This window comes from Diabrotica virgifera, chromosome 8 (genome assembly GCF_917563875.1).
Source record: "Diabrotica virgifera virgifera chromosome 8, PGI_DIABVI_V3a".
Classification (NCBI taxonomy): Eukaryota; Metazoa; Arthropoda; class Insecta; order Coleoptera; family Chrysomelidae; genus Diabrotica; species Diabrotica virgifera.
In genome coordinates this window covers 176220995-176238794 of record NC_065450.1, presented here as the reverse complement: position 1 = coordinate 176238794, position 17800 = coordinate 176220995, and the positions used below count along the sequence as shown (strand labels likewise).

General features: G+C 34.2%; 1 protein-coding gene across 1 annotated transcript in view; it reads left to right on the top strand.

Annotated features, from left to right (window-relative positions):
- LOC126890517 (protein O-mannosyl-transferase TMTC4-like) overlaps positions 1 to 17800 on the top strand; it is a 58943-nt gene that overhangs the window by 21186 nt on the left and 19957 nt on the right. The window contains exons 4-6 of the mRNA XM_050659514.1: positions 447 to 659; positions 4190 to 4392; positions 13087 to 13264. Coding sequence (XP_050515471.1) covers positions 447 to 659; positions 4190 to 4392; positions 13087 to 13264 — 594 coding nt within the window. The remainder of the gene's footprint in view (positions 1 to 446; positions 660 to 4189; positions 4393 to 13086; positions 13265 to 17800) is intronic.

Here is a 17800-nt window from a genome sequence, read left to right as displayed (position 1 = left end):
GTCAAATATCTAAAGTTAATGTTTTGATATATTTCTTCTATTGGCAACAATGAAAGTGGTATCTAAAATTGCACAGAAATAGCTCTGATGTCAGGCTAGGCAAGAGATATGCCACGCAAGATGGACTTGCATAGCCTAGATGTAAAGCTGCTTTTATATAAAAGAACTTTACAATGGAGACAGATTTAGAAGTACAGAAGCGGAAGAAATTGATAATAATAATATATAAATTACAAAAGAAGAAATCAGGGATAGCTTACTTGAATTCTTCTTCATGTGCCCTATCCTACAGAATATTTCCAAAGTGGAACTAAAAATGTAAACATAAACATTAAAATTGTAGTTAATTCCTGTTAAAAATAGTAAATTATATTAAAATACCACAAGACATAATAGCTTCACAACGTAAAATGTTATCAGTGATTTTTTAAATTTTAATTTTTTAGGGTGTGCTGATTCTCTATGATGTATACAGAGAAAAGCGAAAATCAGTCTCATGGGCAGAAATGTTAAGATTTTGGTTGATAGTAAGATGCATGTTAGTTCTGATAATGGGCATCAGTATTATGTATTTTCGTTTAGAAATTATGAATTTTGAAGGTCCCCTATTTACTTATAAGGATAATCCGGCAGCATATGCTCAAACTGTGTTTACAAGGGTAAGTAAAAATTTAACACCTTTGCTGTGTTACGAGACAGATAGATCTGTGTTTTACGTTAACGGCTTGCGGCTGGCTGCGTCGACTGTGTCAAAACGCACTGTGGCAAAAGTTCACTACGGGACATATATGCTACGTATCGCACTCAACAAGTTTATAAACATCTCTAAACGCAGCCAAGGCGTTAATATATGAATTAAACTATTATTATCGTGACAAGAATAATCTTTGAAATTAAAAAGAGACCTAAAAACCGAACTTAGTCTTCTATTTATATCTAATATTATAATACACTCCTGGCCAAAAAATCGGGACACCTTAAAAATGGGTCATTTTTGATGTCTCGAATCTCGTAAACCTGTTGTCCGATTTTAGTGATTTTTAATATGTTATAGCTTTATTCTCTAAGAATATGGATGTAGTAATAGTGTTGCTGAACAGGTAAATGTCATTGTATACCGGGTGTAACAATAATACTGTGTTTTTTCCTGAAAGTTCGTAACACCCTGTGGAATATTTTAGCATTTAAAAAATATTGAAATTAAAACTCAATTGTAGCCTTAGCCTTTCTTAACATTCTGCTTTTTGATTCATTCACTTATATTGGATAATGAAAAAGTTAGGTACAGCCCTTAAAGTTTGTCGCATTTATTTAGAAACACCTTGTATTGATGAAGAACATGGCTAGTTGTCAAAGTACCTAACTTTTTCATTATCCAACATATGTGAATGAGTCAAAAAGCAGAATGTTAAGAAAGGCTAAGGCTACAATTGAGTTTTAATTTCAATATTTTTTAAATGCTAGAACATTCCACAGGGTGTTACGAACTTTCAGGAAAAACACAGTACTATTGTTACACCCGGTATACAATGACATTTACCTGTTCAGCAACACTATTACTACATCCATATTCTTAGAGAATAAAGCTATAACATATTAAAAAAATCACTAAAATCGGACAACAGGTTTAGGAGATTCGAGACATCAAAAATGAACTATTTTTAAGGTGTCCCGATTTTTTTGGCCAGGAGTGTATTACATTTATATTATACAGGGTGTCCAGAAACTCTACCGACAAACGAAGACAGGAGATTCCTCAGATAATTTTAAGATATTTTAACTCAATTCACCTAGTCCGAAAATGCTTCCTAAGGGAGCTAGAGCTCTTTGAAGATGGCGTCTTGTAATTAGTTTTTCTTAAATAACTCCAGAACGCTTCTATTGAGAAAAACGAAAATTGGTACACATATTTATCTTCTAGAGATAAATCGACTATATCCATTGCGATTTTCTAGTACCGGACGTAGGCGTCCGTTTTGGGTAGAGCAATAGTTATTTTATCGCATAACTTTTTTATCTTTAATTTTTAAGCATTTTTGACTCTGGATTATTAAATTGTGAGGTATTCTACAACTAAAAGGTACTCTTGTTTTAGGTCGATAGGATACACCGTTTTCTAGAAAAATCGATTTAAAAATTTTTCCTTTTTTGAATTTAAAAAAAAATTCAAAAAAAAACTATTTAGAAATCCAAAAACTAGTACCTTTATTTATATTTCATAGATGAATCGATTTCATTAATTGCGAATTTCTAACGGTTATTTTATCGCATAACATTTTTGTCTTTGATTTGTAAGCATTTTTGACTCGAGATTATTAAGTTATGAGGTATTCTAGTACTAAAAGTTACTCTTGCTTTAAGTTGGTAAAATGCACCGTTTTTTTTCTGAAAATTTTTTCAATTTTTATTCAAATTCAAAAAAGGAAAAGTTTTCAAATCGATTTTTCTAGAAAACCGTGTGTCCTACCGACTTAAACCAAGAGTACCTTTTAGTACTAGAATACCTCACAATTTAATAATCCAGTGGAAAATATGCTTAAAAGTTAAAGACAAAAAAGTTATGTGATAAAATAACCGTTGCCCTACCCAAAACGGACGCCTATGATCGGTACTAGAAATTGGCAATAGGTGGAATCGATTTATCTCTGGAAGATAAATGTACGTACCGATTTTTGTTTTTCTAAATTGAAGCGTTCTGGAGGTATTTAAGAAAAACTAATTACAAGACGCCATCTTCAAAGAGCTCTATCTCCCTTAGGAAGCATTTTCGGACTAAGTGAATTAAGTTAAATTATCTTAAAATTATCTGAAGAATCTCCTGTCTTCGTTTGTCGGTAGAGTTTCTGGACACCCTGTATATTACAAAAGACTAAGATACAAGACCATAATTCAACTGATAGTGAGCTATGGATGTGAAACTTGGAATTAAGGCTATGGGTACATAATTCGCAAATATTTTGCGTGTATCCCTACTTTTTCTGTCTTTACACGGCAAATTACGTGTAGTAAAATTCACACTGGTATGGATATGTAAACATTACTAGAATGTCATTCTACTTGAAAATGTCATCATTAATTTACAGAGATGGCTTTTGAATGTTCTTGGATAACTGTTATTTTTATAATTGCAAATTATTAATTCAGTTAATAAATGTGATAATTTTTTCATTAACTATGTATTCAGTGATTGTAATAATTTATTTGTACAACAAAAACTAATACTCAATCAAGAAAAGAGGAAAAGTGTTAAAGTGATTTTTTAATAATATATTGTTATGGAACGCTTACAATTTTGAACATCTTTAACAACAAAATACTTGGATCACAGAATATACTATCCTGATGTATTCTCTGCTTGGATCTTCCACAAATAATACACAATAAATAACTTTTTATTAAGTTCACGTCTTAAATCAATTATTTATCAAATACACTATATATCAATAATATATAATCAATAACTCAAAATATTCCCGATGCAATGTCAAATATTTAAAATTGTCACTGATTGTCAGTGTCTGACTGACAATATAATATGCTGACAATATTATATTCGGCTGAGTGCGTTGTAAGACAAAGATAGATTTGGGTAATATTACCACGGCATTGTGTTCATTTTTTTCGAATCCTGAAAGAACTAATAAATATTTTTGAAAAATTTAAACGCAGAATGAAAGACTAAATTATTACCGAGGGCCGAAAGTCCCTTAGAATAAATAAAAAGTTTATTTTAAATGAGATATTATTATTTGAAATTAAAAATCACACTAAATTTTCTCTTAGTTTTTCACCCTTGTAACTTATTAAAATAAACATTATAGAAGTTCTCAGGGACTTTCGGCCCTCGCTAATAACGTAATCTTTTATTCTACGTTTAAATTTTTCAAAAATACTTATTAGTTTTCTCAGGATTCGAAAAAAATGAATCCCCATTTGAATAGCATTGCAGCCAAAAATACGTACCGATCCTCTTAACTCAAAAATCTGTAAACCGCATGGATATCTCTGGATAGAGAGCTGGACATAATCCAGAGATTGCTGGAACATTTTGTAGCGAAGTTATGAACAAAGGTGGAACATTTTTGGATCAGGCCTCATATAACAAACTGGTAGTCTTCGGCTAATCACAGGCTACATTACTTAAAATTCAAATATGTGACTTTAATTTAATCTATCTTTTTTGTTTCAGGTCTTTACATATAATTACGTATATTTGTTAAATTTTTTATTGTTACTATGGCCTCAGTGGTTATGTTTTGATTGGTCCATGGGATGTATACCCTTAATAGAAAGTGTATGTGATATCCGTGTTGTGTTTGTCATACTTTTTTGGTGTCTAACGTCTTTTGGATTGTTTGCTATGATGAAACAAAACTACAAAAATGAAGTTTTGTAAGTATTATTATGATTAATTATATATTGCAGAATTAGACCTGGATCCCGCGTACCAATAAAAGTTGATTAATAGCAAGCTGAAAATTTGTTAATAGCTTAACGGTGTCTAGTCGGACAAACTTTGATGTATGGAAACACTGGAACAGGGGAAGTTTTAATTGTGGAACAGTTTAAAAATTTGGAACATCTGATTACGAAAACGTCCCATGTATTTTGTCGGACAGAACATCCAATTGATTTGTTACCCTTTTATTAAACTCTCATGCAAAAATCAGACTGCTATTACTAACCAACACGATTCCTCTCATTTGACATGTTCTTCGTGTTCCACTCATTAAAATGCCCAGTTAGTGATAAACACCAGTCTAATTTTTGCATGAGAGTTTAATGAAATGGTAACAAATCAATTGGAAGTTCTGTTCGACAAAATACATGGAACGTTTTCCTAGTCTGACGTTCCAAATTTTAAACCTGTTCCACAATTAAAACTTCCCCTGTTCCATCGTTCCCATACAACAAAGTTTATCCTATTAGACACCGTTAAGCTAGTAACAAATTTTCAGCTTGCTATTAATCAACTTTTTTTTGGTACGCGGGATCCAGGTCTAATAACTAGATCTCTGAATTAAGTGAACAAATCAATAAAAGTATTTACCCATCAATCATTTCAAATAATATCTAATAAATGTTAAATGCTAGGAAAACGGTTTTGATGAACAAATTAAAAATGAAAATATTTATTATTCTAAATGGAAAATAAGCCACAATTTAGCTTAAAAAAAAATGATTTTGTTTCGACTCCACTTCGGACGTCGTTGTCAAAATACAAAATATTACTAAAATGTTGTTGCTTAGTAAAAAAGAATCTTATAATATTTAATTTAATCTGACTTATTCATACCGGCAATTCAGACATATATTATACATTTTAAAGTAGAAGACTTTAAAATAATATTGCCAATATTTATGAGTTGCGTTCCTGGGGCGACTTTATTGAAAGATAGTTCATCTGATTACATGAGATAACTCAAGAATATTCGTCACAAAAAAATCATAGCATGTGATTTGTCTTTAAAAAGACAAAGAAATAGGTTCAGAACAATACTAAGAAAATTTAAGATGAACTAAGTAAATAAAAAAAAATAATTAAGATTTTTTTTTACCTTTTTAAGTATAGTATTTATAACTACATACTTAAATAAATTTCCAGTCTGGTAAGTCCGTATCATATGGTGAGCACTACGAGCAATAGATAGTTTTCAATTATTCTAATCCTCTAAATTTAAAGATTTCCTCCCAACTTATGCAAACACTATTATTTTGAGCTGCCAGTAAGCACTAAATGAGTATGAGGTGTGTCTTTTTAGTTTTGCATATAGCCGCTTAGAGGGCGTCACCAAAACCTTCCGCCACAAATGTAACCTCAATCTTTTGTTGACAAATCCAGAGTTTCCTTGCGATACAAAAAGTCTTGTAGATACAGTGAATTTTTTAAATTAGCAAGTCCGTTGAAAAAGGGATCTTAGCCGAGAACATTTTTTCAAGCAATAATTTTTTACAATTTTTGGAGAGTATTATCCCAACAGCATTGTCTCCCTGAAATGGTTTCTGTGTTTGGGAATTAAGCATCACACCAGTCAACTATTTCCCGCTGGTATTGCGCATTTCAACATGGTTGCTCCGGTCTCAGCGACGAATCCAGGCCAGGTCCACCCAAAAAGGCAGTCACACAGCAAAACATTGATGTGGTTCGTCAGCTAATTAAGGATGACTGCCGTGTACGTGTAACATACCGGGAGTCGGGAAATAGAGGCATCTTTGGGCATTTCATGGACATCCTACGCCTTCTTCACGTTCCCAAAGATCAAGAATTCAATGCTTGGGCAGCGCTCCCAATCGCCAGAAGAAGCCATCGATGCCTTTAAAACAGCGATTTTGCAGGTGTTAACTGAAGACTGGAATAAATATTTTACCAATTGGTTTGAACGTATGCAAAAGTGTATCGATCTTGGTGGGACATATTTTGAAAAGCAATAAAGTGCTTTAAGTTTATATATTTTTGTCTTTATGACTGCATGCAAGACTAAAAGGACAACCCTTGTATAATACAGTGGCGCACCCGGGGGGTTTGAGGGTTGAAATCCCTCCCAGGGCATATAAAAATATATAAAGAATAGTAGGAAAAGGTAACTTTTCTTTCACAAACAATACAAAAAAGTTTCTGTGCCGAAGCAAAACCCCCCTAGAGCAAAATTCTAGGTGCGCCACTGGTATAATAGATATACACACAACCAAACTTATATGGAATCACCATGTATTTCATAACAATATTTATTTCTTTTGAAAAAACTTGTTATTGTTGCGAAGAATAAAGCTTTTTATTGAAAATTAACAAATCGATAAGACAATCAGATAGTACAGCTCGGTACGGTATAGGTTATTTGCTTCGAGTTGCAAATTGAACGAAAATAAATAAACTAACTTTTGCGTCCAAAAACGAAAATATGCCAAAATGTGGGGTTATAGAACTTACAACGGGGAAAGATTTTTGGTCTTGTGGAGCAAGTAATGTTCTCAGAGGAACATAGCTACAGAGCTAGTCGTAATACAGGGCGTTCTGTCCAAAACCTATGCTAGGTAACAGGAACTAGGAAAGTTCAAAAATAAAGCAAGGGAAAGTCGCCAAAAAGTAATTACGCTTCGCCACGATCGTTTAATTGTCCAATCAGCTGGAAGATACCCAACCATTTCTCACCTGCAGCTCCAAAGGCAGCTTTTGGAAGCTACAGGTATATCTGTTTCAGTTGAAACGATAAGAAGAAGAGTTCGTGCCAAGAAGTATACAACAGGAGACAGTTATGGGTTCCCGAGTTATCCAGGCAGCACAAGATTGATCGCCTAAATTGGTGTCTTCACCACTAAAACTGGAACATTGGGAATTGACAAAATGTGATATTTTCAGAAAAAGTCAGGATTTGTATAAAATCAGATGACCCACGAAATCGTGTACTTAAAGGTCGAGGAAGACAAACAAGAACGAAAACTGTCAGATCTGTTTACAAATATATAAGGGGAAGTGTAATGTTATGGAGAGGAATTGTGATCCGTAAAAAAACTCCTTTAATTTTCATCCAATCAATTTTAACTGCTCACATGTATGTTGATAACCTATAGTTAGGCTCTGGAGAGGTGCAACAGGAGAAAATTTAATTTTCGTGCATGATAATGGACCTCCACATATCATTAGAGTGACTAGAGACATCATTGAAGCAGAAGATATCCCTTGTTTGGAGTGGCCTGCTCACCAGAGCTTAACCCTATTCGCGGTGTGCAAGTACTTGGAGGGGATACGAGAAACGATCGTGCGCGAATAGCGGAGAAATCTTGCAACTTTCTTAAATAATTCATATTGTCAATTGAAATTGTCAAATTGACGTATATTTGATACCTACTGTCATTGAAGAAGAAAAATTATATGTTGCTCACAATATTGATATGATATGCAACTATTATATAAAAGTATATTTAATTAATTGTATTTTGCTTGCAGTACTGCATTTTAATAATTAATTTTATTTACTACATACAATTGTTTACCTTTTAATAACATAACCTAAATCTTACTTTTTCTTACAATTTTTTTGGGCTACGGCCTTTGATAATTATCCAGCAACCAGGACCAATATGATTGGCCAATATAATTAAAAGTGCGAAAAAAGTTGCCGAGCTATGAAACCAGGTGTCGCTTTTCCAAACTTGCACGGTTCCAATAAAGTATTTGTGGGATATACTTAAAAGAAAAATTAGAGCTCGCCGGGTTAGTCCATAAAACACCGCACGACTAGTTTAAGCTGCTCTTAAATAATAGAGCAACCTACCACAACAAAATGTTGATAATTTGATTAGGAGCGTGTCCAGGCAAACTGCAGCTTGCATAAGGACTAGAGATGATATCACTGACTACAAAAAAAAAAAATAAAACAATTTAAACATTCTTCGTTTTACATTGAATTTTTTTATGCTATTGACTTTAAAACAACTAGTTTCAATTTGTTTTTTAAATACTTTATTGTTTTATTTAATTGTTATTTATTTGTTATTAAATTTCTTTAAAATGAATCTTGTTTGACTTCGTGTATTCGTTTTTTAAAATTCGCCCGAAATAATAAGAAATATCAGATGATTCCATATAAGTTTGGTTGTGTGTATGTTCAATGAACTACGTTAATATGTTGTTTATTAATTTTATTTACAAACCTTCTTCGGTTTTATCCCGATGTTACAAACTTTTATTAGTCAACCAATTGCTGTAGTTTCTTAGAAAGTAGCAACATACCGCTGGATCTTTCAGTCATCAAGCTAAGACTTTCTTTTTTTAGTTGTTTTTTTATGATCATCATTTATGTATAATTATATGATCGTCAATTGTAAAGAAATTATAAAACGTTTTGTGAATCCATTAATTTTATTCATTAGGCGATACAGTTCTGTAACCATTTTGATTCGTTTAGAATAAGACCTTTAAATACGACAACAAAATATCGCCGGTCCGGAATAAGAATGACGTAGCTGCAAAAAGCCAAATTTCTCAGGAGAGCAAACAAACGACGATTATCGAAATGCCTCCCACTTTTTCAGGTAAATATTTTCATACATGAAATGCCTTCCATGTACAATCGAAATGCCTCCGTTTCGTTAATCAGTTAGGCCGTTATTTTGTCTATTTAATCTCTGTATAATGACACAGTGTTGCCAAATCATAGTTTAAATACGTACTATCTATCTATTTTGATTTTTCTAATTCTTAATGCATTATTGCAGTACATAAAATATATTAACATTAATATTTCACAGAACGACATATTTCTTTTTAGAAAAGAAAGTTGTTACCCGACATTGGGCTGAGCACTCTTCATCCTTGCAAAGAACCACAAACCCATGCGAAAGTTTTCATTCCAAGTATAATTCTTCTTTCTACTGCCCTCATCATCAGTGGCGGCTCGTGATTTTTACAATAGGGGAGGCTATACCTAACTGTAAAATATCTAGACAAATTTGTACTAGCAAAAAAATGCGCCAAAAAATGTAATTTAAGGCCCCATCTTTTGACCATTTTTATTTACATTTCATAATATCATCCTAATTCATAATTTCATGATATCATCATTTTAAAAATAGTTAGTCTAATAGTAAAAGTTTAATATAATACCAAAGTTTGTGTCGTTTATTTGTTAACAATTCCATCTATTTGTAAATAGATACCTATGCATATCAAAATAAATACAGATTTGAAGTTTTGCAGTCCATACATAAATGAAGCTTCAAATTTTTTAAGATACTCAACTGAATTTTTTTAATTCTAAACGCGGCCTACTGCGAATTCAAAAACACGATAAATTACCGATATTTTGCTTTGAGTTAGAGATATCGGAAAAAGTTATTTGAGCAAGTTGTTCCAAATATTATTATAACCCCACATACCAAATTTCATAACAAAATTCGCACTTTTAGATTTTTCATTATTTTTAGTCAGGACCCTAAAATTCGTTGTCCCGAGACGCACCCAACCACCCAACGGAGCTGAGAAGCTACACTGCCTCCCTTGGTATATCTCCGGGCAGCGTGTGATGGCGCCGTAGATGCCACTGTTAGGAGACCGGCTCTCCTTAAACGCCTGCTGCGCTGCACGGAGCATTAGCAACTGAGAATGCTGGGCTTCTCGGCTCCGTTCGTGCATCTCGGGATAACCCAGGGTCCTGCCTACAATATGTAATAAAACTGAGACGCGATCATGCGTTCTAATGCTAATGCTCCGTACGTATGGATAATTAGTGATAATATGGAATTTACACGTTGTATAATAGTGAGAGTAATTGTTGTTTTCGCGATTCATGATAAACAAAACAGTATAGAGTGTGTAAAAAATTTATGGGGAGGCTGAGCCTCCCTTGCCTCCTCTGACGAGCCGCCACTGCTCATCATTAATAATTTTATTGATATAATTTTAGATTTTCAAATAAATACCTACATTAAAATTACGACACGATTTCGACACCAAAAAAAATTGTTACGGAAAGTACAGCAAAAATAAATTTTCTTATAAATGAAAAAAATTTAGAATTAAGAGAAGGTAAAATAAATAGATTAGAATTTTTCAAAGTAGTATCATATAAATTTAGGAAACATATTTCGTAATTTTATATTTCTATACATATTTTGTAATATTTTCCAAATAAGTTTTTTATGATGTTATTTTTAATAAATATATAAAATACTTATTATGTTTTTGTAATGAAAATAAAATAAATTAAATAACAAAATACCAATTTTGCCAAAAATTTACAAAGGGATGAAGATGTGGCAACGTTTTACCTTTACATAAAGATTAGAAGCATGTAATTTATTTAGAGCTTGGGAGGCAATTCGTATGTGACCATTTTAGCGGCAGGTTCTTCGGGAGGCATTTCATATGAGCCCAATAAACGATTTTTAAATATTTAAAATAGGGATTATAGTATGATAGAATCTATTCAAAAAATGACATAACCCAGACATCCAAAGTAAAAGTTATCCTCCAACACCAAATTATTCTATATGGTCCACATATTGTTCAGAAAAAAGTCACACCTTTTTGAGCGTCGGGTTTGAGGGGGGGGGAGAGGGGGAGAAGTCGGTAAATTCGTAGTTTTTTACGTTTTTCGTCAATATTTCTAAAACTATGAGGTTTAGCATGAACAACCTTCTATACAAAAATGTTCTACATTAAATTTGAAATAAAAATGGCCCTATACATAATCCTTCTAAAATGAACGGTTCCAAAGTTACGGAGGTAGTATAGTATAATTCGTCCAAAAAAAGGCCTAACCCAGACATCCAAAGTAAAAGTTTGCCTCCAACACCAAATTGTTCTATATGGTCCACATATTGTTCAGTAAAAAGTTACACCATTTTGAGCGTCCGGTTTGGGGGGGAGATGGGGGAGAAGTCGGTAAATTAGTAGTTTCTTTACGTTTTTCGTCAATATTTTTAAAACTATGTTTAAACGTAAACAATGTTCATTACAAAAACGTTCTACATAAAAGCATAAAATTTAAAACAAAAATGTTCCTATCCATAATTGTTATAAAATCAACGGTTCCAGAGTTACGGAGGGTGAAATGTGGAGGTTTTCCATACTTTTAATATTTTTTGGGCAATTGATGATGATTTTGGGTGGTGACGTTTCTTCAAGGGCTTATCACTAAAATAGCAAATCCTGTTAAAGAAAATTTCTTTCAATCAGTAAAAATATTATAAATTGCCCAAAAAATAAAAAAAAGTATCGAAAACCTCCACTTTTCACCCTCCGTAACTCTGGAATCATTGATTCTATAACAATTATGTATAGGACCTTTTTTGTTTTAAATTTGATGTAGAACATTTTTGTATAGAACATTGTCTACGCTAAAGCATATTTTTAGAAATATTGACGAAAAACATAAAAAAACTACTAATTTACCGATTTCTCCCCCATCTCCCCCCCAAACCGGACGCTCAAAATGGTGTAACTTTTTACTGAACAATATCTGGACCATATAGAACAATTTGGTGTTGCAGGAAAACTTTTACTTTTAATGTCTGGGTTAGGCCTTTTTTGGACCAATTATACTATACTACCTCCGTAACTTTGGAACCGTTCATTTTAGAAGGATTATGCATATGGCCTTTTTTGTTTCAAATTTAATGTAGAACATTTTTGTATAGAAGGTTGTTCATGCTAAACCGCATAGGTTTAGAAATAGTGACGAAAAACTTAAAAAACTACGAATTTACCAATTTCTCCCCCCTCTCCTTCCCAAACCCGACGCTCAAAATGGTGTGACTTTTTTCTGAACATTATGTGGACCATATAGAACAATTTGGTGTTGGAGGATAACTTTCACTTTGGATGTCTGGGTTTGGATCTAGTTATACCATACTATCAAATGAGGTGTAACCTTCCAGGAGCATCGGTATGGCGTTTATTGATACAATGATGGCCTGTATTTTTATCCCTAATGGTTCGAATTTCATTATCATAATTTAATCTCTCGATTTCAATCCTTTTTACAGTTGCGTCATTCTTCATCTAAAATTTCTTAAATATTTAAAATAGTGATTAAATAAAGAGTAACCGTTCGGAACATCGGTATGGCGTTTATTCTTACAATGACGGCTTTTAGTTTCATCCCCATTGGTTCGAATTTCATTATCTCAATTTAATCTCCCCATTTTCAACCCTATCTACAGTTGCGTCATTCTTGATCTGAAAATTTTGTGTACAAAAAAACTATTTTTAAATATTTATTATGCCGTTAATTCTTACAGGGGTGGCTCTTATTTTCATCCCTATTGGTCCGAATTTCATTATCTTAATTTAGTCCCCCCATTTTCAACCCCATTTACAGTTGTGTTATTCTTCATCTGAAACAAGGTCTAAAATGGTACGTATTTCAATAACGACGCAACTACCTTGTGGTGGCTCACCACATAGTTACAGTTCTGTCGCTTTTGTATCATCTGTATACAGTATTTTAAGTTAATTACGCAATAAAGAGGAATTGACAAAATTTGCAGTTACGTCATTCTTATTCCGGACCGACGATATGATAATGTAACTTAGCCACTAATACTTTGTAAAAATTCCTTTTTTATGTCTATCTATGTTTACAGGGACGCTAGAATCATGGCAGTGTGTCTCATGGTGTTGCCGTTTTTACCTGCTTCAAACATTATTTTTACCGTTGGTTTTGTTATAGCAGAAAGGACATTGCTATTGCCTAGCGCAGGATTTTGTCTTTTAGTAGTTATTGGATACAAGAAACTTTTAAGAAAAAGTGACAATAATAAAGTAAGTATTGACATATTTTAAAAAAGTGTAAGGTTATACAGTTTTTTTACTATCATTTTTTAATCATGGACCTTTTCTATGCCTCTGTTATAGAAATATTAAGTGAAATCAGGCACCAGGCTTAAATAAATTGAAATAGATCGATATATTGCTATTAAAATCTCGTACCAGCCGAACGTTTAGGCAGGCCAGTAACCTACTGATGTAAAAACAGTATGTTAAGTTTTATCTCAGAAATACTTTCTGAACGTCCATATAATCTTCTAAGCTCCATGTCTGTCTAGCGAAGTGTTTCAGAAAGATTCTAGTTACTGCGTGTCATTTCCGTGGTAACTGCATGCCTCTAATGTGGACTTTAGTAGCTTTACATTAGCAGTCAGTCCTGTTTCCTGCCACAATACTTTTATCCAGCTACTTATACCACGAATAATACAACGACGGTAGCCGCAGTGGCCTCCCACTACCATCTACCCACCCGGTGGTCCGCCAGGCGTCTATCCACCCATATCAGTCGTGTTTGATAATCCATCCGGGTAGCCTCGCTATGGATGAAAGCGTAATAAGTGCTGTGTATAAAAGAAGGGCCATTTGGGACCCAGCAAACCCACTATGTGACGAAACATGGCTTAAAATATCTGTTTTATTTATTATTTGCAGTTGCATTAAAAAAAATCCAATATTCAAGTCAGGTGAATTTAAAAAACAATTTTTGCCTTTAAGTCGATTTTTCTCCACTTTCTGAAAAGTTTAGTGAGTGAGTTTTACCTCTAATATGACGATATGCTAAAAAAACAAACCAAATGTAACGTAACAAATGAAACAAACGATTCCTCAGCAGTCAGTTGGATACTGGCTTCTGACTTCATTTCACTCTTTCACTGCGTCCAGGATGCAGCGACCCTCCACCATCCACCTTTAAAATCCACCCTCCAAGCCACCATCTAGCATCCTGCAGTGCGGCATCGGCTTTAGAGATCGACTGGCTCACTTTCTTATAATAGTCAATCTGCGAGCTTAGATACGTGAAACTACACACACCGGCAAAATTAGCCGAACACGTTAAAAATGGGACATGTTTGATGTCTCATATTTCATAAACCAGTAGTCCGATTTGAGTGATTCTTTTAGTATGTTATAACCTTATTATTTAAGAATATCGTTGTAATAATATTGTTGCTAGACAGGTAAATACCATTTTATACCGGGTGTACCAATCATACTGTTTTTTTCTTAAAGTTTGGAACACCCTGTGGAATATTCTAGCATATGTAAAATATTAGAATTAATACTCGATTGCAGACTTAGCCTTGCTTAACATTTTCCTTTTCGATTCATTTACTTATGTGAGATTATTAAAAAGTTATGTGCGTTAACAACTATCCATGTTTTTCATCAGTAAATCCTCATAGTAGGGGAGGAAAGTATACTAAATTTGCAGTTACTCGAGCGTTATGGGGACCTATTGGATTGTGAAGAGTATGTGCTAAAATCAGAAAAAGGTTAAGTTAAGTTTTCCATAAAGTAGGGGACTTTTCATTTTTTAATTCAATTTTCCATTTGAAATAATCATTTTTTCCGATTATAGCACTATCTATCCATAATTCGAAAAAATATGTAGAATAAAAGTTGCTTATTTTTACGTAAAGAATCCAAATCTGCAATAAAAATTGGGGGCTCCTATTTAAGATTTTAAATTAAATCCCCCACCCCACCTCCGTGCGGGCTCGTGACACCCCACGGAGTGGGGTGGGGGGGTAAATTAAAAATTATAAATACGAACCCTGCGATATTTTGCGAAATGAACATCAGATCGTAAAACTGCAAAATACACCTATTGAATATTTTTCAAAAATCTACCGAATGGCACCAAACACGACCCCCCACGGAGGTGGGGTGTAGGGTTACCTTAAAATATTAAATAGGAGCCCCCAATTTTTATTGCAGATTTGGATCCTTGACGTAAAAATAACAACTTTTATTCGCAACATTTTTTCCTATTAGGGATAAATGCGCTATAATCGGAAAAAACGATTGGTGGAAATGGAAAATTAAATTGAAAAATGGAGAGTCCCACACTTTATGGAAAACTTAACTTAACTTTTTTTGGTTGTAGCACCCACTCTTCACAATCCACTCCAGGTCCCAAGAACGCTCATATAATTGCAAATTTAGCATACTTTTCTCCCCTACTATGAGGATTTATTGATAAAAAACATGGTTAGTTGTTAAAGCACGTAACTTTTTTATTTTCCAACATAAGCAAATGAATCAAAAAAGAAAATGTTAAGAAAGCATAATTCTACAATAGAGTTTTAATTTTAATATTTTATATATGCTGGAATATTCCACAGGGTGTTCCGAACTTTAAGAAAAAAACACAGTATGCTTGTTACACCCGGTATAAAATGACATTTACCTGTCTAGCAACAATATTATTACACCGATATTCTTAAATAATAAGGCTATAACATACTAAAAGAATCACTCAAATCGGACCACTGGTTTATGAAATACGAGACATCAAACATGTCCCATTTTTAACGTGTTCGGCTAATTTTGCCGGTGTGTGTAGTAACTTCTTTTAAGTTACAATCTTCGAAGATAACGTACTGAGAGTTTATTGTAGCTTGACCAGCAAGCATTCTTGTTTAAGTGACCAAGCTCCTCTCGTTCATTTTTAAGCCAACAGGCTCACTTTTCGCCATTTTCACATAGCGCTTATTTTAGGGATACAAGAACAGAACACAGAACGGAATGAACGCACGGAAGTGGACTGAAGCCGGAAAAAGTGCTCCGAAGCGGTCGGACAATCAATGGGTCTTAAAGGTCATGGCCACTGTATTTTGGGATTCTTCTTCTTCTACGGCACTACTGCCCAAATTGAGCCTTGACCTCCTTTATTTTTTGCCTCCACCCTTGCTTGTCTGTGGCTGCTCTTCTCCATACACGGACTCCTAAAAGGGCTTGTGCGTCGCTGTTTACTGTCTTCCCAGCGCTGTCTTGGCTTTCCAACCGGTTTCTTTCCCTGTATTCTAGCATTCAGTGCTCTTTTTGGTAGCCTATCCTCTCCCATTCTTATCACATGTCCGGCCCATTGCAATCTTTGTATTCTAATGAAGTCTGACAGGGGTGCTTCCTTATAAAGTTGATAAAGTTCGTTGTTGTATCGACTTCTGAAGATTCCGTTTTCCCTCACAGGTCCTAGTATTCTCCTCAGTACTTTCCTTTTGAATGTGTCGAGTTTATTTTTGGATGTTTCTTTCAGGACCCAGGCTTCACTGTCATAGCATGTTATTGGTCGAATTAAAGTTTTATAGATTCTCATCTGTGTATTTCGGTGGACACTTTTAGACCGAAATATATGGGAGAGGCCAAAATAAGCTCTGTTTGGCTGCATTATTCTCTTCCGTATTTCTCCATCTTCTGATCCGTCGGCATATATTTCTACTCCCAGGTATGTAAACTTTTCAACCGTTTCAACGCCATCTTCATGTATAATGTTTTATGGGACTATATTTCTTCTCGTCTGAGTCATTATTTTTGTTTTTTCTGTGCTAATTTCCAGACCTAGCATTTTTGTTTGTGTTTTTAACTCTGCGTATGTTTCCTGTGCTCCTGTTGATGTTCTACTCATAATATTAATATCATCGGCATAAGCGGCCAGTTGAACCGTTCGGTTGGTCAGTAGGTTTGCTCGTCCAGTTTGCATTTGCCTAACCGCATACTCCAGTGCCAGGTTAAACAATGTTGGGGCCAGCCCATCTCCCTACTTTAGTCCCTGCGAAATTTTGAAAAAGTCTCTCCGGTAATTTTGTATTCGTACACATGCCTGAGTTTCATCCATTGTGGCTTTAATGAGTCTTATTAGCTTGTGTGGTATTGCCAGTTCAGCCAATATATAACTAGTATAGTTTGTTCCTTTTTACTGAGTCGTATGCCTGTTTGAAGTCTACAAATACGTTGTGAACATCCATATCGTCTTCCCATGATTTGCTCAAGATCTGTTTGACTGTAAATGTTTGATCCAGTGTCGATTTTCCCCGTCGGAAGCCCGTCTGATACTCTCCAATAATATTTTATGCTAGTGGTTGGAGCCGCTGGTTTATAATATACGTGAGGACTTTATATGCTGTACATAGTAGAGAGATTTCACGGCAGTTTTTGCACTGGAGTTTGTCTCCTTTTTTATAGATCGGGCATACTATACTTTTCTTCCAGTCGTCGGGTATTTTCTCTTCTTGTCATATGTCTTTGATGAGCGCGTGGATGTGACTTGCTAGGTGGTCGCCACCTACCTTATACAGTTCTGCTGGTATTTCATCAACTTCCAGAGCTTTATTGTTTTTCTGGGCCTTCATAGCTTCGAGAACTTCCTCTATAGTTGGAGCTTCTACTCCATTATCTACTTCATTCTCTTCTATGTAGTTCATACCATTTCATCTTCCATGTCTACTTATGTTCCAAGTAGGGTCTGAAAATAATGCTTCCAGGTTTCTGTGACTTTCTGTTGGTCACTGATTATTTGCCCACTTTCAT